The sequence below is a fragment of the Anabas testudineus genome, chromosome 6, assembly GCF_900324465.2.
Source record: "Anabas testudineus chromosome 6, fAnaTes1.2, whole genome shotgun sequence".
In the NCBI taxonomy this organism is placed as follows: domain Eukaryota; kingdom Metazoa; phylum Chordata; class Actinopteri; order Anabantiformes; family Anabantidae; genus Anabas; species Anabas testudineus.
In genome coordinates this window covers 3882764-3906856 of record NC_046615.1, presented here as the reverse complement: position 1 = coordinate 3906856, position 24093 = coordinate 3882764, and the positions used below count along the sequence as shown (strand labels likewise).

The following is a 24093-nucleotide window of genomic DNA, read 5'->3' as shown; positions in this document are numbered from 1 at the left end:
CTTTGGTGGCGTGTGGTGTGACAGAAAGTGTTCAGTCACATTGTTTGGTTTTATGTTTTGGAACTGTTGTTGGCGTTATATATGACTCCCAAACAACAGTACCTGTTACAGCCCATACCTCTAGCTGATGATGTTACAAAGGCTTTTTTCATAAGTAGTAAAAAACCCTCTAATAATGTTGTATATTTTATCTTACATTTTATTGAAATACTTACATTTGTCCAGACAAATTATCCTTTCTTCCACACGTACAGTATAATAGTTAAATCAGCTGAAAGTAATACATAGTTTAAATAGAAAACTACAAATACAACAGATAGAAAAAGGTTAGGTGGTATGATTGAAAACTTATCCAGTCAGTTGTATGAACAAACATTGTAAGAATATCTAATATCCAGCAGTGTCAAATAACATCCTGTTTCTATCAGACAGAAATTGCTTGGAAACCATTGATTCTGGCTACATTCTTAAGTTTCAGGTGCCTGCCATCCTGCTCTTCCTCTGTTGTAGTATTATCATAACATCTCCTGTAGGACATATCACAGTGCCGCCCCTCTAATTCTAATATCTCGCCCTTATTGCAGCTCTTCTTTCATCCAGCCTGTTACTCTTTTCTCTCCCTCTTTTCCTCATCTTCCTCCTAATTCCACCTCAGCGTCTCTGCAGCTGAGACATCAATACACAGGACTGATGATAAATTGTCTCTCAATCTGTTAACCAGGAGACAAGAAAATCCCCTATGGGGCTCTCAGGTTTTCCAGTTTATCTGCAATTGATCGTACATTAGCAGAAAATATCAAGTTTAGGGCATGGCACATTGTGTGATTATTGGACTGGAGGGAATGTTTCTTAAAACACATTACTCTGTTATAGCAGTGTAAAGAAAGTTTCAATAAAGTTTGATAAACAATTCATCATGAAAAAATAAAACTGTTGGCTTCCTCTGAGCATACAGAGACATAGAAACATGTTTTTATATTGTTTGCAGGCAAACCATGGCGGGTTAAAGCAAAAGTCGGACATTGAGCACTACAGGAACAAACTGCGTCAGAAGGCCCGGAGGAAGGGCTACGGCGAGTTCTCACTGTCTGAGAGCGGCAGCCATGGTTACAGTCATCGTGACACCAGGCACAGTCGGCACAACAACGGAGGAAAGGAACCAATGACTGCAGAGGAGAAGAGAGCCTCCTTTGCTGGATGTCATAAGAGGTATGGGAGTAGCTGCTGTCTGGGTTCAACAGAAACAAGAACAAACTGGAGTTTTAGAATATAACTTAACATACATCATCAAAATGCGCGTGTATCTCTAATCACAGCCATCTTGTTCTTTAACTACTCCGCAGATGGTTAAACAAATCAGCAGAAGTCTGCCAGTCGCGTAAAAATGTTTGACAATCCCAACATTAGAGGATTAGACGCCAGTATCTGAGCACAGTCCCATTTCATTACTGAAGTGAATGAAACGATTCTATTTCTGTTCCATCTCATTTCACCGTTATTTAAGCAGTAAACGATTAAATGAAGTGCTCTGTGACTGACTGGTAATGTTAAAATGAATCTTACTTTTATGAAACTGTTTTAGGAAAATTGCATTTTTTCGTTGAACGAATAAAGCATTAGATAAATTGTAGTTTTTGCACAGAGAACTGTAGATCTACTGTATATCTGCCACTGTAGAGCATAGTTGCTAAGCAACATGTTAGCAGTGAGTGACTTTTGGTACATTAATATTTTACATTTCATAGTGCCTTTTCTCTTTGCCACTAACTGATTTAACACATTCAGCGTTTACACAGCTCATGAATTCTTTTATATTTGTTGTTTAGAAAAGAAGAAGACAAAAGCACTTATTTGCTTTCTGAAACCAAAGATCTGTGGCTGTCGCTGCACTTAGACACACGTAGTTTTACTGACAGGTCATATCGAGAAAACAGAACGCCCCGTTCAAATGTATTCATTGCTGTCAGGATTTAGTTCTGTTCAGCTTTGTGAGTTGAAAACTATTCTCTATGTGGTGGCGACCATAACAACCGAAACTAACAGCTGATTTTTGGTAATAAGTTGATTCAAAATGTCCAGTAGATTTGTCCAGGTCACCTTGTTACATTTCCATCAGCAGTGTTTCACCATTATCTGACATCTCCCATCCTGTTGATTTGTCTGTCTGGCCGTCTCCTCCCTGCTGGAGCCGCTGTGATGTGCACACAATCATCACATTATGCTTTTGAAATCCATTGGATATGATGATGTAGTGCCCCTTTAAACAGCACCATGGTTCAATGTAATAGTTCTAATAAAAAGAAGACAATTGAATCTCTGATTGAAAACTTTACCTTATTTACCTAAATTAAATTGTCCTGTAGCAATAAACATGGTCAGAATGAAAGATTAATTGCTATTTACTTAGGCTGCAGCTATCAGTTGAGGAGTCTATTGATTATTACATCAATTAATTGAGTTATTAGGTAAGATATCATTTTATTTTATGAGAAAAGTATCTCAAAATGTCTAATTTGGTTAGATTTCTTAGAAAAATCTATATTTTTTATTGCATAACTTGAAGACAACGATATGGCTCTTAAGGGCAATTTTACTTTCTTAGTTTAAGTAAACATTTTCTAAAACGGATATTCTACTACTACTACTAATAATAATACATAAATAATGCCTCTAGGTTGTGCAACTTCACTTTCAGAATTACAAGTTTCAACCTAACCACAGGCACAATATCTGCCTCTGCTGTCTTCATGGAGGCTCTGTGACATTGGTAGGAGGCAGAAAATTTTAAACAACAGCAGTGAACTTCATCCAAATTTCCAAACACTCTGTAAATATTACTTATATAAGTTAATGTTTTGAAAGGTTAGCGTATGGATCAGACTTTAAACCTGACCTGAACTTGAGTATGGCCCGTGTGTTCCTTGTGCTTGACTCTGTGGAAAATCTATGGGACGACACCGCCCTGAGCTGTAGTCACAGCATTAAGATTTTTTTTTTCTTGATCCCGTCCACCAGGTACTCCCACCCACGGGAGCCCACCTATTGGAGCAGACAGTCTCTGAGCAGCCCGAGCCCAGTAGAGACAGAGATGGACCTGCTGGTGCTGAGAGAAAGATCCAGGAGGGGCATCCGCAACAATGGCTATGATGTGAGTAACTGGACCCCCTGATGAAAACCAAATCCCTGAGCCAGAAGTACGGCCAGCAGAGCTCCAGAACGTGTCAGATGCAGGATACGAACAGAGTAATAAAACAGTTTTCAAGAAGAGATGTAGAAATTTCAGTGATTAGAAGCAAATAACACCCTAACCGCTCTAGGTTTTAACCATGACCAAAGGGCTGTGAGTAGAGGATGTGAAGGATTTATTGCTGCAGAAATTCAGAAAAATATCCAGCAGCAACGCCATGTTAAGCTTTGAAGAACTGTAACAGACTGTAATACAGCAGCTCAGGTCCAACCTCTGACCAGGTGATTCATACAGAGAAATGGTGAAACCGTGGATGAACCCTCCTTCTTCCAAGTGGGCCACGTGATGACTGTGGCAAAGTAAAGTTCTGACATTTTGTCAAACTAATAAGAGCGTTTTTTAACTTTAATCTGAACTTTACTCGAACTCCAATCTGGGCTCACACCTAGAGAATTAACAATCTACGTTTGGATGAACTTTATAATCCTGCTGCAAACAGGGAAATAAAGACAGGGGAAGTAATAAAGAGAAGAATGGACATGACCAAAAGATTAGAAATCCCTCACTGTAACCACAGCAAAAGATGGAGAAAAGAAGAAAGAGGGAGAGGGATAAAATGGGGACAGATAGAGAGTGAGTGAAATCTCTTTATGCGGCTTCTCCGCTGTGCCGCAGCAACAGCATCAACTGTGCTACCTACCTGAATGTCAATGACTCTGAATATGATTATAGCCTATTCATGGATTCAGATGGGAGGTTTGATAGTGGTTAATAGGTTTGGATGCACCAAACAGTTTGAAACAGCATGCGGAGAACAGAACACCTGTGTTTATGTGCCCAGTATCTTGTCAGTTTGACTTTTCATGCTTTGAATTGTGGCTAAAAGGAAGCAGCTATGTTCTGTTTCTACAGTGGCAAGAATTTCATGGTTTTCTACATTTATTAGTCATAAAATGTGATTTGATCTTCATCTGAGTCAAGAATATTAACAAATAATGTGCCTAAAATAATAACAGAAACCCAATTCTGATCCTTCATGTCTTTATTGATTAATACTCTTGACTTAGATGAAGATCAGATCACATTTTATGACAGATTAATGCATGATGATTTGGGGCAATAGTTGGTTTGCCTGCTTCAGTATGTGTGTGGGTATGCAATGTGTTACAGCCATGTAATAATCTAATATATTTAGTTGAATCCTGTTATGATGATATGATCAGATTGTGTTATCATATTACACTGTTCTGTTGTCCCAGTTAATTAATGGGAGCAACTCTAATTAAAAAATGATAAAATTAGTTATTGAAGTTCCTGTTTCACATCTGAAGAGTTTTCTATAATGTTACTAAATTCAATTATGAGTCACATTAATTTAACTATTTTTCATATGCAACGTTCTATACAAGACCATATATATCAATATTAAAAAAATATTACAGATATTTATTAAATATTGTGAAATGTATTTATTTTTATGACAGATGTAAACAACAGGAGAACTTGCTTCATAGATGATACATAAACAAAGATGCGGCCTGATGATAGATGATAGAATTTTTTTACTTTCCTGATTTGTAAATGCAGCTCCATGCAGCTTTCTCTGCTGCCTTCTGCTCCTGACCATCCATTGATAAAGGCAGCCTTGTTTTAGCTGAGTGTGTGTGTGTGTGTGTGTGTGTGTGTGTGTGTGTGCTTCCCTCACAGGGAGAACCAGAACCATTTGAAGAGACCAACGTTGACCGTCTGATGAGCTCTCTGGGTTATGGAGGTGGATCCACTGGTACCGGGAACGGCAGCTTAGGGGTGAAAGCTCACCGTGGCTCCGACTCCTCCACACTCAGCTCTCAGCCATCCATTGACGAGGTCCGCACGCAGATGCATATGTTGCTAGGCAACGCCTTCAGCCTGGCACCTCCGGACCACGACCCACCTTCCCCTCCAACTAAGTAAATTCATATTTTTCAGAGATTATTTATTTCTTAGCACATCTGCATGATTTCCAGTATTGTGTGGGAAAGAAAAGAGAGAGATGCCCTGACACACGGTTCAGTGACACTCAGTGAAAGCGAAAACATCCCACTCCCATGCTGTTTTTTTCAGAAAGTAGTAGGATGTATCTGAACATACACTACAACAGCTTCTTTATGCTAACTTTCTTTGCTCTCGTTAGCAGCCACCACCATCACCACCACCATGCCCACAGTGCTTACAACCCCTCCCACACCAGCCACTACAGTGACGGAGTGACCAGCGCCCCGGGGACCATGAACCATCCATGTGGAGGCAGGCAGAGGAGTACAGGCTATGAGGACATGCACCAGTGTAGCCTGCCCAAACCAGTAAGCACTACACAAAGTTGTCTAACTCTGCAGCTATTTGTCCAGGATCTGAGTTAACCAGTACTCATTTATCTATACCACATACGATAGAGGATAATGGAATTTCAAATGTGGTGCTCACAGCATTGAAAAATGTAGTTAGTCATTGTGATGTGTGCACCACACTGAAACATGGAAAAGAAAAAGAAAAGAAGCCAAGCTCCCCGGGTGTGTCTGTAAGCAGGAGACACTGAGGAGTCTGAGTGGTGGAAAAAGAACCTCAGATGCAAGTTAACCTCCAAGATCAAAGTGTCTGTGTTCAGATGCACCATACATCACTTTGTGAACAAAAGTGTGGATAAAAAACAACATAAGACAATGTCCTGTGGGTAGATGAAACGAAATAAAAGCTGTTTGGTAAGTCACATCAGCTCTATGCTGACAGAAGAAAAAAAAAGCATTCAAAGAAAACTACGTCATTCCCCACTGTGAAACATGGATCTGTTATGTGGTTGTTTTGCTGCATCTGGTACATGACTCCTTTAATATCTGCAGGGCGCAATGCAATCAGAAGATAATCATGTATTCTGGGGAAGAAACATTCTGCCCGTTCAACTGTCTCTTCGTCACAGGTCATGGCTTCTCCAGTAGGATAATGATAGAAAACATATACGTAAAAGCATGGATGAGGAGGAAGAACTGAACCGTTCTGCAGTGATGCGCAGTGAGCATGTGTGGAAAGAGGTCAAACTCACAGTTAGGAGGGGAGATGGTTTGATCAAGGAGAATTGAGAAGTGTCGAAGATTTTTTTGTAAGCTACAAAATAACTTGAAATTGGTGTGACAAGATGGAAATATCAGTAAGTTATATAAGGGGAAATTATGTATAGGTGAATATGGAATAGACATTTTTTACCCATACGCGTACAGTACTCGCATATTTAGACACTGTATCTGTGGGTCTTAAAAGTTACATCATGTACAAATTATAATAAATATAATAATGCACGCAAAACATTATTTGAAATGCTTACACACAAACACTCGCACAGAGAGGGTGAGTATTCAGAAAAGCTGCCGTTGATCAGCGAGGGAGCAGCTTTAAAGAGATTAAAGAGACTGAGCGCTGAACACCCACCAACAAATAAAGTTGCCTTGTGCAGCTTGAATTAGCTTGTGCGTCAAATCCTCCATGTTGTTGACTCTCTAGTCCTTTATTTGTCAGGGTGGTTTTGTGTTGTTTATTTTGTATTTATACTGTGTGTGTTGCTGTTTCTTCAGGGGTTCCGGTTCACCCAGCTTCCTGATATGGGCATCGGTTCTCCCCCACCCCTGATCCCCTCAAGACCAGGACCGCCACCTGGAACCTCTATACGACGGTACCTTCCCCACTCGGGCAAATAATACACACATGCACTTCCAAAAGGAAAATGTATTGAACATCAAAATGAGTAAAAATAACAAGTCTGTGCCTGGTCTTGATACAGGCTCAAGAAAATGTTCTAAATTAGTGATAAAGAACGTCAAGTAATCACTGTATAAGTAATATATACAGTTATTAGTGGAAAGTGCACAGGAGAATGCAGAGTGTAAACATGCCACAGAATATTAATCAGCATCATTTGTGAGCTGACTGCCCTCTACATCCTCTCTCAAGCCGTGCCGCTCACTCCTCTCCCAGACCCATATGTTAGTCTGCATCGTTTGAACCCAACAGCATCTTCATTTAAATGCTGTTGCTGTGTGCACTGTGTTGCTGGGCACTTTAGCACTGCGGAGAGCAAGTGAGCGTTCAGCTCAGGGACGTGTTCGCCATCTAGTGGATCCACTGGGGAAACAACACTCACAGGTTCCAGCTGTGATGTGCTTAAAGTTCTGCAGGAGAAGGTTTTGAGTATTCTGTATAACAGAGACAGCGATGTTGTGAATCTGTAATTAGTGCTAATTTAATTGTGAATCAGAACTATGGAACCAATATTGTTGCTTTAAAACCCGAAGCAGACATGTTTAGTAGTTCATCATTCAGCTTGTCACACATCAGCTCTGCTTTGCCCTCTGGAAAGAAGAGTGCTGCATGTTAATTCTTCTTTGAGATGCACAGTACATTATGGTTCTGAGCCCTGACCGTCATCATCTGTCCTCCGGTCCTTCACTGTAGTGTAACATTGTTTACATTAACTGGAGCTCTGGTGCAGAACAGTAATAAACAGACTGTGGAGCACACATTTTCATCTTGAGTGAAACTTCTCAAATCAAATCTTTACCAGACACCAGAAGGAAAGTATCACAGCTTAGTTCTTATTCACCATATGAATGTCTATTTGCTGTTTCATGGACTTCCTACTGTCTGGGGGAAATACCGGACTCATTTTATAGTTCTTGTTGGTCTAATAGTGTGGACATTTAAATACACTGAGTTTAAATAACTAAATAGGGTTTTGTAGGATGTCACACCTCACCCAACCCCTCTTATCCCCTAAAGTGGGTCTTTACGTTTATCCAACCTGGTCCGGGTGTGAATTGGCCTGGCAGACTGGAAATAGAGTTTTACAGAAAACCTCAACGTCCCCTTCCATTGTTTCACTTAACAGGAAATGTTACTTTTCTGACATTAAATCACTCGCTGTGTAAAATCTACACAAAAACTGAATGCAATGATTAGAAAGTCTCAAAAACTGAGATTTTATTCTATTCACAATAGAAGAGAAAAAACAAATCACACATTTAAATTGAGAAAAGGGACCATTACCCATAAGAACCCAGACCCATTTCTACTGAAAGGAAAATGATGAGGGATATGAAACACACCAAATGGACCAATGTGGAACACATTTGTTACTCAAGAGGAGTGTACTACACCCTGAATACAACTGGGGAAAAAACACATACCCTGCTTAAGAAAGCTAAACTGTCCAGCACAACAAGGCATCCATGTTGCATGCTACACTGGACAGGACATGGTTTAAATAAAAATAATAATAAATGAAAGTGTTGGTGACACCTGTGTCACAAGAGCAAAATATTACTATGAAGGCCCATTTCAAATATTTTAAACAGCTCAATATGCAAACGTTGATATTAATGTTAATATTTGTAATAATTCCCTTCAGTAACTGTAGCCTCTTCTAGTTTCTGTACAAAAGCAGTTTTAAGTTAATTAAGTGGTTTTTGATCTTAATATATCATGTTAACACCGATCTCTCTTCTCCATGAACAGTTCCACTCCTGATGTGAGTCTGAAGCCTCGTGTGTCAGAGGCCTCAGACCTGCAGGCCCAGCAGCACAACGGCGCACCCTACCTGCCGCTGTCCAGGACGCCCTTCCCTGCGGTCACTGTCGATCAGTCCATCACCACCTACTCAGGTAAGACAGAGCGTGAAGGTCCTCAAATGGAGACAAAATGTGGGCTTCATTCATTGGATAAATCCTTTTTTACATCTCACAGGAAACCCAATAACAGCAGTCTACGCTATATCGGCTAACCGCCCGGGTTACTCGGACTACTTTGTCATGTCACCGCCGTCCTCGTACCGTAGCCCGTCCTGGATGTCCTACCCTCCTGAGCCAGAAGACCTGCCGAGGCAATGGAATGACACACCGGTGAGACACACACCTTCCATACTGAGCTGCTGTGTCTGTGGATAGTTTCACACAGGATGAGATGTGAACTGTTCTTCTCTTTACAGAACTCACGTCACCTCGAAACCATCTGCTGAAGTCGTCTGTCTGTGACACTGAGTGGACACTGACGATTGCTCGGTGGGTCGGCTCATTGATTAAAACATATACGTTATGTTTTTATACAGAACATTATACTTCCAAACATGTTCACATGGATCACTGCTGATGTCTCCTGTGCTACAATCAGACTGAGCAACTTGACTAATGCATTTAAACCACAGAGAGAGATTTCAACACCACAGTACGTTTTGATGGCTTAGTAAGACCGAAGATAACGGATCATAAAAGTCAAACACAGATAATTAAATGCAGTCTTTTAACACATTTAAAGATATGATAACAAAATATTTCTTATATTTATTTCACCTTGTTGATTTCTGTTTACCTGATTTCCTGTTTTCCAAAGACAAGTTACAATATCCATGCAGCAACAACATTATGAGGTTTGGAGTTCAGACTGCAGGGCTGACAGCATCTAATGTCTGCAGTGGTGCACAGAGGATGGTAGAGCTGTACCTGGTGATTGAAGTCAGTTTCCAAAGTGCTGTGAATTGTGCAGGGTCGAAAATGAAAGGTGCAGGTAGAGTTAAAAGAACTGTAAACGGTGGCACAGAAGTAAAGTGTTACACCTTCCCCCAGCTGGGGCCTCTAGTTAGCACGATCATAATAATAAATAAATATTAATAATAAGATTATACGCAACAGCACAACCCCCAACAATACTTTCCTAAAGATGAGTGTAAGGAGGTTCAGATGTTTTTTCCAGTAGGATACAGAGTAAGTAATGACACGCGTGTAAAGGAGTGGCCGGTCTGTCTAATGTATGTGGTCCTTCTGTATTCCTGCAGGTGCCCCTGGATGGGCAGAGGGCCTCCTTCTCACTGAAACCTCTCTGGAGCTTTATCGCCCCTCCTTCACCTCAGCCTGGTCGTTCTTCTGCCTGTCTCCTTCATCACCAGTGGACCCTTCTCTCCCCACTTTATCTGCAGCAGCTTCTCCCCACTGGCCCGTCCTCCATCTCTCCCCCTTCAGTCCACTTCATGTGCAGCTCAAAGCTGTCCTCATCCTGCCCCATAAGCCCCTTCACCTGGTCAAAGCTTCACTTCAGTCTATCTACCAATGCAAACGCTCAGCCATAATCCTCTCTCTTTCACTATTCTGCTCCCTGAGCCCGGGGCCTCTTTGGCCCTCACTGGCCCCTAGTCACTATCTCTATGTAGACTGCCTCTTCTGTGGTGACCACCTCTCTACATCCAGAGGCCTCTGACACTGCTGGACTGAACTGAACTGAGCTGAGCTGAGCTGTGTGAAGCTGTACTGTGCTTCCCTGCCTGACATCACACCCCGGCAGTGAGGACGAACAGGGTGAGGACAGTACAGTGGGACAAGTTCTCTGGTCCAGCAATCATCGTACAGTAACTGCCATCTGCCCAGCACACGATGGCACACAGCACTGCAGTAAGAGGACGGCAGTGCCCCAGCCATGGCCAGTGGTCTGCTCCTCCTCTGAACTGGACTGGACTGGACTGGACCGTCCTGGACTTGCCCTTAAGGTCCACCGTAAAGCCAGGCAAGCTGGACTGACTTAAAACTGTGCTTTTTTGATGAATCCAAATTCCTATGTAAACCTTCTACATCTGGGTAATATGTGTATTTTAAACTTAAGTGAGAAAACAAAAACTAAGGAAAAAAATCTCGTCTTGAGCCGTCTCAATTTCAGTTTTTGAATATTTGTGTGCTTTTGTCTTTTACTTTGTGCATTGATTATTATCAATGGATTACTGTACAAAAAGATATAGTGAGTGTTTCTCTTTCACTCACCTCATTTCAAGGCAAAAAAAAAAAAAAAAAAGATTACATTCTTTGAAGCAGAGAAAATGGCGGCTTCGATGTCTGTGGTTATGATGGCATTTCTGTACTTTAAAAAGAATTCCGTACTTCGTTGACCTTTTTCCTTCATCAGTTTCAGCAATGAAAACAAGATGTAGTCACTATGTTCTGTCCACCATCTGATTATGAAGTTTTTGTCTGATTACCATGAGGCAGACCTGGGTCAAACATCCACATTGAAAACCTGCTGACATGAGTTTTGTGATTTGTGTTTGTTCTTCTCATCAAAACATTCGTCATCAATGAATTGGGTTAAAAGAGATTTCAATTCTGATTTGACTCAGGTCTGTTCCAATTATGTGAACACGCCAGTATTCTTAGAAAAAAAAAGATGTCTACTGTATTCTACTGTGCAAGGAACTTTGACTTTTAGTTATTTTGGTCTTGATGAAGAGGAATGAGTGTTCGATCACTGGACGATGGTGTAGCACTGGTCAGGGGACTCGCTGAGCTCGAACGAGCCGTATCTGGAAGGAGTCAGTGTATTACTGTATATAGCAGATGATTTAATGAAGAGATTTATGCAAGTAGCGTGGGAGGGAAACTTTGCTTGACATGGTTCTGATGCCATTTTCCTTCCTTTTAGTTCCACTGCGTTTACGGCGGACTGTTTTTGAAACTTTCTGAAAGAAAGCATTCAGTATTGTCTTGTTTCTCTAGTATTGCTGACACAGAATATTTTACAGATACCATTAAAAAACAAATGGGTGGATAGTTGAGGTTGACGTGCAGCAAGAAGACACTTGTTGATTATATCTAATCCTGCATTTAGATTATTCTTTATGTTTCAACAAAGCTTACACTGTATAGCCATAGTAGTGGATATAATGCAATTTCTAGTACAAAGAATGTCACCGTCAAATTATATTTACCCTCATTTTTTCTGAGGAGAACTAGAAATCTGTGCACACACTGTATGTTAGGCTCCTCATCATCTAGATGGTACTAAAGGAGATTATAGCCATATATTAATTTCACCAAGTGGACATAAAACATCTAAGATATACAGTGTTGTGTCAAAAGTGGCAAGTGATACCAAATGAGAGTATGTTAGGTAGGAAATTATGAGGGAGAGGATAAAGAAATAGTACGTGTAGAAATGTAAAGATAGTAACTTTAGTTTAACGTGAAATGAGCACTTTTATATTGACGGTCCGAACGATGGAAGGAAAAGCAGGTTCAATGCAAAAAAAGCTGTTGTATGGTGAGGAACAGAATTCACAGTCCATCAATGTACTGAACGTTTAGTGAGACTTTCAGCTAATTGTAAAGAGTTTAGACGTTTCTACATTTTCTTTCTCAGCTAAATTATGAGACCTCTTAAGGCAGGGGCCATGGCTACAGTTAACGACACCAAGGACGTGTGCACAGTGTTTTTTAAGGGGATTTGAGGGTTTTAGTGACCCGGGCAGGAACGTGGATCATGCAGTGACACCTACCCTGTCAGGTTTTAGTCAGATTGTACTGTAAGCCATAGTCACATTTATTTTACATACATTTATATTTAGATTGGCCATGTTTTACACTGAAAACACGAGTGTTTCAAATACCAAGTAGTTATATGAATAGAAAACATTCACAGAAAGTATGTTTTATCTGTAAAGATAATGTATGTAATGTGTGGCTGAGGGGAACGTTGAGCTCTTGGACCCCCAGCTTTTCTAAACTCCTGTCTACGGCCTTGTCTGTATAGTTCTGGCTTCAAATTCAAATTCCATTGATTCCATTACACTTACTTACATATATTTAAATACAAATACAGTCTAAATCTGTCAAATGAACCCATACAGCAGCACAGATGTGACGTTATTTTCTTCCACTTGAGGCTTTTAATTAAAAACCCTCTCTTTTCTGAGTATGACAAATATTAGATGTGGATATTTAAAAGGAAATAATATAAAAGGAAAGCGAACATATGTGATCACAGTACTCGAGCTGCATGAGTGCACACGGTGCTAATGGTGTTCCTCCTAATCACTACTGGAGCTTCTTAAAATCACACTGTGTAGAAACCCGTTGTGCGGTCCAACAGAGGACCACTGTTGTTTGTTTTTATTTGACTCCATGTTCAGAGAGTTTTGAAGCAGTAAACGGAAGAAGGAGACTTGATCCTATGCTGGAAGTTGATGTGCAATGTTTGTGCTTTACACGGGTAGCGGCGAGATGCTTTTATTGACGAAAGACTCGGAGATCGACTGACTGTCAATCGTTTTTTTTGCTTTTGTTTTTTTTCTGCCGTTTGAGCCACGTCATGATGCCCTGACGTCATGGTGGCGCTGGCTGATGATGTCATACTATCGTCACTCGGGTGTTGATGAGGTCACAGTGACTACAACTATGAATGCTGTTGGATGTAGTTATGCAGATGAAAACTTTTGGTGAATTTAAACAATAAAGACAAATGATAATTCTTTTGGCTTTTTTTTTCCATTTCTGTTTGTGACACTCACTCACCCACTAGAGGGAGCCAGAGACGTAGAGTCCAGGTCTCTGCCTCAGACGTCACACTGCTACTTACAGTCAGGACTCTGCACACTCCAAGTGTTCAAAAGGATTTGTTTCTTCATCTTTATATGTGCCACGACTCACATGCTCAGGAAATAAAATTCATTTTGTTTTAAGGTGCGGCAGTGAAATCATCAATAAAACATGTCTGGAGAATCACTCGTGTCCCTGAGATGACAGCTGAGCTGCTGTCAGCAACCTTGAGTCTTCAAACGCAGGAAAAACTGTTAGTCAACAGAATGAAATGTGGCCGTGATGAAGGCTGACTCTCCTAAACTGCAGCAGACACAGTCGTGAATCACAGGACTGATCCTCCTGCTTTTCATGCCGGTGATCTTTTAACGAAAACTAACATGTCACTTTGAAGAATGGTAGTTTTCCCCCAAATTGAATTTGGCATTAAAATGAATCGAACAGCTCACCATGAGATAGAACTGTTGTGTGGAAAAACACCGTTCAACACCACGTGGTTGACTTAACGCGGGGGGGCACTCGATCCGTGTGATACAAGCTGAATGTCAGCCATGATGGACACACAGTGAGGCTTTGTAGCTGCACACATTAAAACCAACAGGCCATATTAACTGATCAATGCGTGATCAGTGATGATTTGGGAAAGTGCAGAGACGTCATGCAGCGCGTACCAAGATGAGAATGCTGAAGATGGAGCTGCCAGACAGGAGGAGAAGAGGAAGGCCAAAGAGGAGGTTCATCGAGGTGTTGAAAGAGGTTTGTGTGATGGAGGAAGATGCGGCGAGTGAGATAGAGATGGATGATTCTCTGTGGCGACCCTTAAAGAAAGCAGCCAGAAGAAGAAGAAGAAGATTGTCAGCTTTTTATATAGAGCTTCAGCTGGAAAGTAACTCAACGGGAGCTGAGTTTTCCGAGCCTGAAAAGCAAAGCACTGAGCTGAAAGATGCGAAAATCTTCCACAGAGCACAGGGGAGCTCAGCAGGTGGGTGGTAAAGCTCTGCTGGATTCTCACTGAGGGCAGCTCCTCATCATACATACATACTCCATTGAATCCACTGTTAACATGACTAAATGAATTAGCGCTGCTCTAGGTTCGTCTTTGTGTTAGTGCTTTTCTATATTGTACTATCTGGGGGTCAGAGGGCTCATTTGGACAGTGTGAAATTAAGCTCCACATGATGTCGAGGGCTTTGGAAAGCTCTGATGGGCTCTGTGCAAACACGGATGCGCCTGCTCCTCTGTTAATCCCTTGCGCTTTCATGCGAGAAGTTGATGTTGTACTCAGCTAAAACCTTCCTGATTTCGCCCAGAACAGCAGCTTTCGTCCAACACCTTCCCAAGCAGCTGAGTGTGTGCGTGTGTGTGTGTGTGTGTGTATGTGCGTGTGTGTGTGAGTCCACGTGAGTCCTGTTAGATGATGCTGTCTCAGCTTTCTAGCTTTACCTTTGGCCTTTTGGCCTGTGCGGTAGGGCTGGTGTAATGAGCTCTATTTAACGGCTCTACACCACATCTGTGTGTACTATAGTGTGTGTGTGTGAGAGTGTGAGAGCGTGTGTTTAATTTCTCGAGCCAGTAATTAATGGCTAATCTCTCTGAGCTAAACAAATGGGAATTAAAAGAGCAGGCTACTCAGCTGAAGATCAGAGCACGATTTCATGGCTTACACCACTCAGAGGAATTACACACACACACACACACACACACACACACACACACACACACACACACACACACACACACACACTCACATGCAAACACAACAGCCTGAATGAACAACCCCATAGTGGTTGTTCAGTGTTGTCTGAGTCAAGCCTGTGTCAAGTCCAGTTTTCATTTTCCTGTGCAGAGCTTTCTAGTCCTTATCACTGAAGGGTGGACCCGTTCTCCCCGCTGCTGCAGCCACTGTCTAACGAGAGGAAGAGAGACAAGCAGGACGAGAGGGGGAGCGAGAGAGAGCGAGAGAGAGGGGGGACTGTTTAGCCAGAGCTAATTAAGTTTGGACAGGCTCTCTGGGGAACCATTATGAAAGTCTTATCTGCTAATAAGAAAAAGAAGACACTGTAATTACAGTTCTCTATACAGTAGAGGAGAGGAGAGGCTGGAGGAAGATATCAGTTACACTCGCCGCTTTTGTTTCGTGCAGTTCAATTAGCTGGGAGACTAAATAGGCCCTGGTTTTAAAGCCATACATAATGTTTTTAGGAGCTTTTGTTGAATCGTTACAACAACAAAATCATTCAGTTCTTCTCGGCAGATCACATAAAAAACCACCTTTCTTTGTCCTTTCAATAAATACAACCAGGTCTCAGTAGGTGTAAATAAGTGAGCCATGTGGTCTGGTGAATCATTAGGACCCAATAAAAGACGAGCTCAGGTAAATATACGGACTTATTCATTAATATTTTATCATAATAGCGTGGTAGAAATATATACATATATGAGAAAAACTGTGTACACCCAGAATAATATATATACTGAAGGAAATCAGTTGAATGCAAATAGAGAATAAACTGTTAATGCACAGTTAAAAATATACACAAGATACATAGATGTTATTCTAGATGTAGAACTTTCTCGTCCACTGCTGCCGCCTGCAAACTCAATAATCCTCCACGTCTGTGCAGCTCCACACATCCTCGTGCCCCCTCACTCAGAGCGTGTGCAGGCAGTTCTGGAAACAGTCTGATGGTCAGAGAGTCTCCCAGCAGCCCTCTGCTCCTCTGGAGCCCCGAGCAAAACAGACAGACAGACACACACACACACACACACACACACACACTCACAGTGCACCGTTCAGCCACTCCATCCAAACGTTCCGCTCAGTAGAAGCTCCACTGCTGGTTTGTTCTGCTTTAGGACTATATGTGCTTCTCTATTCCTCACTCTGGGTCCTCTACCACCTTGCTCGCCATGACCCACCGACACACAGTGCAGCAGCAAAGAGTAGGTACTCATAGTGTCCCTTAGGGGCGGCTTTCAGTCTAGGACGTGTGGTCCTGCTGGGTACAAAGTGTCTGCTGTGCTTGCTGTCTACCCTCTGGTCAATCCCAGATCTGGCGGTGGCACAGACAAAGTGGTGAGGTTCTACAAAGCCGGTTCACGCTGCTGCCATCAATCTGCAGGGGAGAGCAGCTGCAGGGTTTGTGAATCCGGTGTGCATGTGTGGCTGCACTGTTTCATTTACCTAGATAAATAAAGTGACACTAAGAGGTGGTGTTCTGTGTGTGGATCTGTATCTTTTGTTCCGGGCTTTATTCAAGTTTGTTGCAAAACACTTTTAAATTCTGCTTAATTGAATCCAAAAGGCCAAACTATGAAAGAACATCAACAAGAAGAGCACGAGTACAACCACAGAATGGACTCCACACAGTGAGCACGTACCGAGCCCACTCTCTTCATCTACACTGTAGATAGAATTATTCATGCTTCGTGAGTGGAGCCGCTCCCCTGGTTGATTCTGGCCCGGAGGTACTTTTTCATCTTGATTGCTAATTTTTGATTTTGATTATACCTGCATACAGGCCGGGGCTGGCATGTTCCTCAGGGCACCTGCTTCATTAACCCTGTGAGTAGCTGGTCCTTGAAACTTCTAACTTGTCTTTACTAGAAAAGTCTGTGGAGCAGTGGTGTTCTCACGTGTGCAGGACGTGGCCAGTAGATGGCACTGTGTGATGCACGTACCAACCCAGCCCTGCTGCATCTCCACCACTGACAGAAGTCGTCCAAAACTGTGCACGCAGTCGTTTGCATAAGATTAGATTATACTGTATCAGATGTCGCTGTTTTTTCTCATTATTTCCCTGCTGAAAAATAACAAACAAGGAGGATACGGTGCTCGGAAGCTGCTAAAGCGCCTCTTTCTTGAGGAGGAGAAACGTTGTCGTCATGTGTCATTATCCCACATTAACAGCGGGAGTCAGGCCTGACAGCTATCATGGACATCCAAATCAAAAATAGCCCGCTGTAGACAAGACAGATACATAATATGCGACACGCTGTGTGGGGGGAGATTAAAAAAAAAAAAAGTAAAGTGACACTTTTCAGCTGTTCGAATGCTGAATTTAGTGGAAGTTGTGATGTGAATCCATCATTTATTTCCCCTCCCGTCAACCATCACCCAGCCATGCACAACATGTTGCACTCAATCAATCCATACCTGTGACAGCACCACAGGAACCGGCTCTAGTTTCCCCACGATCTCCCCGTGGGGCTCCTTCTCCTCCACTCCAGCGCCTCTCCTCTCCTCGAACCACACACACACACACACACACACACACACACGCTCACACACACACACACACACACACACACACACACACACACACACGCTCACACATTATCTTTTCATTTGTCACTCCCCCATTCCTCCACCCTTCTCCGTCTATCAATCCATCCATCAGTGCAACACTTCATTTTCTCCTCCTCTATTTTTGTACCTGTGTCCTCAGCAGGAAGCGCGCTGACGCTCTGACAGCAAGGTGGAGTGTCATCACACTAATTGGTGTCAAATCGTTACCTTTCATAGCCCTGGTTGCCCGGACATGTCTGCACACACGTGCTCACATGCACAGAAGAATGTGTTGCTCAGGCCTGGAGGCTGTATTCACTGCAGCTCTAACCTCATGTGGCTTTTACTTTATTAAAAAAAAAAAAAAAGCAGCCTAATTATGAAAACACTTAATAATGTTTGAAAGCAAGCATTCATTCTGATCAGCCACTTAATCACTTCCAGGGTCGTGGAGTTTATTCCAGCAGGTTTTGTGTTGAGGAAACACGTCGGAGAGGTCGCTCCAGGGTTCACACACACACACACACACACACACACACACACACACACACACACACACAGACGACCACTCCCACTAATCCACCTGACCTGCACGTGTTTGGATTGGAGGAAGAAGAGGTCGGCTGTGTAAACTCCACCGAACTTGGATTCTCCCTCTAATCCTCCAGAGTTTAGTAGAAGATGAATTCCTTTTTATCACGTCTGTGCAACATAAAACAAAGTGGATTCAATAAGCTCAGAGCTGATGGAATATGCTTTTGTGTCACCCAAGGGAGTCATTTATTATACGTTTTGTGTCACAACAACAGACGTTTGCCCAGAGTGAACAACAGAAACACAGTGTTTTGCGTTTGAGTAGTGACTGATAACGTCTGTTACTGCTGAAACTAAATGATGCTGATAACTTCACCTACCTCATACTGTGACTCTTAGTTTTAATCTTAAACAGTCAGTGGAGGAAGAACATGCTCAGATTAGACTTACTGATACCTCGATAAGACTGTAAAGGCTTGTAGATCATCAACATGTCGCTCGTTATTTTCTACTATCCATGTATCTATTAAATATACATGTGGTGTAATGTGCGTGAAGGATTTTCAGTTTGCTTCAAACTGCTCCTTGAGCTCAGACACACTAGGTCAGAGAGGGAAGTTCACATTCTTGTTGGCCAGGAAATCTGCGTGCTCAAATCTCCAGTCCTGCTGGTAATTCCCATTTAAGTTCAAACCAAGTTCAAGTTTACACAGTGTCAGGTTGAGCTGCACGTCTTTCTCTGGTATGTCCGATAAGACGCAGAGTCCCTGAAGACAGGACCAGAAACGTATGAGACGGAGGATCGTCTCCTTGACCGAGTGATGTAACAGGCAGTTAATCAGGTTTTAAAATAAAGGTTTCATTCGAAAAGATTGTTTGTGGACATTACTAACAGAAATCTAGTTTCTGCTTTCCACCCTTATTTCCTAGCAGCAGGAAATAAGCTATGAGACGTATCAGGCTGGATGTATTTTAAATGCAAAGTCCATCAGAGAGGAAGCAGAGCATCTCATTAGCACCAGTCAGTGACTTCTTGTGAACAGGAATAAGCCCACTAAGGTTCCTGTGATGACTACATCTCCTTTCCTTGAACTGTACTGACCTCTGTTGATCACACTGGATGTGCCCGTGCCACTAGCTGCTTATTTCCCATCAGAAGAGGAACTGAACATCATGACCAGAAGGAAACAAACTATGAACTGAGCATTCATCGAGTTTCTTTACTCAAATGGACACAAACAATTTTTTGTCACTCATCTAGTTCTAGTAGTACTGTTCTGCTATTCAAGACTGGGTACACAGTACTATCTGGTGAAGTTCTTAAAACCCCCACCGGGAACGTGCTTCAAAAAATGAACTCACTCATGACACAGCACGTTGTAGAAAAATGTCAGCTGAGTCACAGTTGTTGTGATGATGTGATGTTTGTCGTTAGCAGTGGCAGTAGGAGCGTTGTATTCCTAATCGTGTTCATTCCCTTCCTCTCTCCCTCTCGCTCCGTCTGTGTGTCCCACTCTTGTGGGGTGAAGGAGGCTCCGAGTTGGGTATCTGCAGCTAATAATGCAGAGCGAGGGAAAACAGCTCCAACTGTACCACACAGCAGCGAGGAGAAAGAAAAACAACTGCTGCCAGTAATGAGGGATTTATTACAGAGGAGCACGGCTCTGTGTGTGTGTGTGTGTGTGTGTGTGTCTGTGTGTGTGCGCGCGCTCTAATAGTCATCAGAAACAAACACAAACAAACATTCAGATGGATTAAGAGAGGAAACAAGGCCCCATAATTGCAGGAAGAGGGTAAATGGATTCCTCTGGAGAGAGTAAAGTGAATTAGATCCGAGCGGCGCAGCTCGCCTCTGAACCACATGAACTCGGTGTCTGTGCCTCGCTGTCTTTGTCTGTCCCCTCTGTTGTTTCTGCTCTTTGCTCTTCCCCTCTGCCTCTCAGCCTGGGTGGCTTCTGATAATTCACTTTCCAGCTCCATCGGCACCTCTTTTTTCCACCGACTTTTTTCCCCTTCCTCTCCGTCTATCTAATCTCCACAGCTTTCCTGGTGAGAGCACATCAATATCAGTGACATTATCACATTGGTTCAGGGCTGTTTCAGAAGGTAGAAGAAAAAATATGTAGGGCAGCAGCACACGGTGGGAGAGAGGCAGAGAATGAAAGATGTCACATCAGTAGTAATTAGAGCTGGTAATACAGTAAACAAAGAACAAGCAAAGTGCACTGCATCAAGTGAAGACGCTAATTAGAATGAATTGGACCAGTTTTATGTACAGTAGCATTATAAATGCAAAACAAGGCAGTCGCAGCCGTCCATCAAAAGTTTTTAATGAAGCCTTCTCATGCAGATTAGATGCAAGTCTGCCCAAACTTTCTCTTCTGTCACCTCCGTAAGAAAAGTTTGGTTAGTTCCAGAGATATACGACAATAATGATACTTTTTATAGCAGCGATTAAAATACAGTGATGAAGAGCAACAACAACACATAAAGGAACAAAATGAAGAGTGAAGTCTAACATGAAAGTAGAAATGCTAGAAACCAGGTTCAACAGAATATCAATATGTTCAAATGTGAACAAAACATCAGATTAGAGTTATTATTGTTTGTACTTCATAGCTTTCTCACTGCTATTGGTTTGTTAAATCCATGTTTTTCTTTGTTAAAAAGTCAAACTTATGTAATTTCAGGTTAATAAAAAGACGTTTCTGTTGCATTGTGTTTTTTTTCCTGCCTAGAGACGAATAAAACCATAAACTTCATAATTCATGCATGAAAGGGTTAATGCTATTTGCACGCTTGTTCCCTCACTTGTGGTAATTTATCAGACTCTGTGCAGTCGCCCTTCATTAAACGCTTAATATGTTGTAAAAGTGCAGCTTTTATTCTTTGGCAGAAATAATATGAACTTAAAGTAAACTATTGAAGTTATACACAACAAACCCATGAATAAATTAGAGATGTCATCTTTATTCACGTGTATCGTCTTTAATGAAGGAAAACCCATTTCACATAGTGTTCAACTTATCACAGTACGTTCTATGAAATGATGATTTCATTATAAAGTGAATTACATATGTTTGAACTGATTCATTATCAATCGGTCGTTTAGTTAAATCGCAGTAACGTGACAGAACATGTTTCTCAACTTTACAATAAGTTTGGTGAAGTGAAAATCTAAACTTGATAAATTAAGTTAAATGATGAAACTCTAGTTTCTTACCCTGAAACTTTTGCGTCTTATTCTGTTTTTACTCCTTCTGTCCTTTTCACATCTAGGACTCACATAAAAAGACTTCCCTAACATCAGCATCCATGACTATTAAAGATTAATGATCTTAACTCCAGTGACTGAGCCCTTGTCCAACCACATACAGTAGAACATCTACCTTTTGATTATTGATTTACTATTTGTTAAAAAAAAAGTGTTGTAAATTCAGTCCGTTTGTTTCTTTTCTTGGCAGCTTGAATACGGACCCACACACTCAATCACTTAGAACATGACTTTCTCCTGCAGCTTTCTCCTTTCACTTCCTACTGACTCGCTGCCTCACACGCCCACTCTCTGTGCCTACCTTCTAAACACCTGGTGGATTTACTTACTAAATTAAATTAGATGCTCAGGTGAGATAACGTGCAGAAAAGGGAAACAGTGCGTGGCTTGGTTTCGGTTTGTCAGCGAAACATTTCCTGCAGCTCGTCTCTGGTGCACAGTAGAGAAGACTCTGGTTTATGTTGGGGTTGAAAATAGGTTGTATACTGTTAGTATGTAGTTTCCATGATGGAGCCTTGGAGACTGTGCTGGAGGTTTGCTGGAGTCGAAGTGAAGGAACATGCAGAAACGAAGTGATGAGGTGACAACATTTACCAGCTGTGAGAAGGTAATTACAGGAAAAAAAAACAAAAAAAACACACAATCTTAAAAGGATTATATGTAGAGCCTCAACAGAATAATATAGAGGATGAGGAAAATGAAATGGGTGGCAGCATGGATGAGAAGCAGTCGTCTAATTAACATCCACCGTGGCGACAGAAAAGCTGCAGAGAACAGTGTGATGAGAAGCGATGACACGGCAGAAATGTGTCTTTTTTTATTTTTTAAGAGCTGTCTTCATTTCATATTCATTTCCCGTCTTTGCTTTGTGAAAAGCTTCTTAGGGCTGCCGTTTAAACATCTGTTCACAAAGAGAGAAAAGAGTCTTAGAGTCTAAAAGTCACGAATAAACTGCTTAAATGAACATTTGCATCCACAGAAAGAATGGATGATTATACAGTGGCAAGAAAAAGTATGTGAACCGCTTGTAATTAGTTTTCAATAAAGACATGAAAAAGAACCTCTTTTTTTTTTTTTTTTATTAATACTCTTGACTTAAATAAAGACCAGATCACACTTTATGACAGATTAATGCAGAAAAACCATGAAACTCCAAAAGGTTCACAGACTTTTTCTTGCTGCTGTAGCTATATGATGATGATTAATGAGTTCTCACTTTGTTAGTCTTCCTCATATCAATGATCTCACCCATATTTTCCATTTACAGTCTGACCCTGTTTTTCATATAATAATATGTGTTTACATGCTGTATAATTCTTAAACAAAGTGTAAGTTTTAACTTACAGAAAGACATATACACAATAAATGTACATAATAAATATGATTTATTGTGATCAATATATAATGAGAATGAGTAAATGTATTGTGCATCTGAGCTAAATGACATGTAACCCCTGACATGTTCAGTCTCTACAGTTGCTGTTCACAACACTTCATGTTATAAATTGAATTTGAAATGAAACACCCCCGTCAAGTGGTTTTCTTACTTCATCACTGATTGTGAAGGAGGAATTGGAGTGACAGGGTCAGAATCACTGTCCAGTCCATAAAGAGGACAGTCCCGCTGTGTTTCCCTTCGCTGCCAGTCGCGTGACCCGCTGACCCCAGACTGTTAGGTATTTCACAAGTCCAGCACATCTCAGCACAAGGTATTCATGAGGCTGCCTGTGGGTAAAAGAAAGAAGGAGAGAGGCGCATTTCCCTCTAATAGGACGGGAGAGCTGGATCAAATGGGCAAAGTGCGGCGAAAAAAACAATGAATGCATAAAAGAAGGAGGCGGGGAGGGAAGGAAGGAGAGAAACTGAATGTGGAAAGGTGACATGTACACAGCTGCATCTCACTCAGCAGTTTTCATAAAACCTTTTCTCTGCCTCATTTCCATGGCCCTGTGCATTTTCCCATCTGGCGGTGATCTGCAGATTTTTACCATCAGCCAGTCATGTCATCAGCTGATGGAAGGTCAGACTCAGTAATGGGGCTCTACTCGGCTTTCCTCCACGAGCACGGGTTCGTATTTACAAGCATTTTTAACAGTTTCTCTCTCAGGTCTAATGCGGCCAAATGGAGAAAAATGATCGTCCTGCGTGTTATTGAATGAATAAATAACAGAGTGGAGCCCGAGTGTGTGTGTGTGTGTGTGTGTGTGTGTGTGTGTGTGTGTGTAAAGTCAAACACTGTCAATAAACAACTTCACACTGAGGGTTTTGTGTGATGCCTCATGTCAATAGATGAAATATGGGGTTTTCTGGATGCCACGTCTTGCTCGGGGCTCATCAGAGGCTGATGATAATTCTTACAGGAAGAATCCACTGAAACACTTTAATAATATTTAGGAGCTACAGGCACTGAATAAACATCAAACCCTGATGTAAACGGTAT

General features: G+C 41.7%; 1 protein-coding gene across 1 annotated transcript in view; it reads left to right on the top strand.

The window, feature by feature from the left end:
* kiaa1549la (KIAA1549-like a) overlaps positions 1–13476 on the top strand; it is a 79577-nt gene extending 66101 nt beyond the window's left edge. Inside the window, exons 16-24 of the mRNA XM_026364546.1 lie at positions 989–1209; positions 3016–3148; positions 4895–5136; positions 5361–5529; positions 6790–6887; positions 8726–8871; positions 8954–9108; positions 9195–9267; positions 10038–13476. Coding sequence (XP_026220331.1) covers positions 989–1209; positions 3016–3148; positions 4895–5136; positions 5361–5529; positions 6790–6887; positions 8726–8871; positions 8954–9108; positions 9195–9224 — 1194 coding nt within the window. The 3' untranslated portion in view covers positions 9225–9267; positions 10038–13476. The remainder of the gene's footprint in view (positions 1–988; positions 1210–3015; positions 3149–4894; positions 5137–5360; positions 5530–6789; positions 6888–8725; positions 8872–8953; positions 9109–9194; positions 9268–10037) is intronic.
* The last annotated feature ends 10617 nt before the right edge of the window (positions 13477–24093 follow it).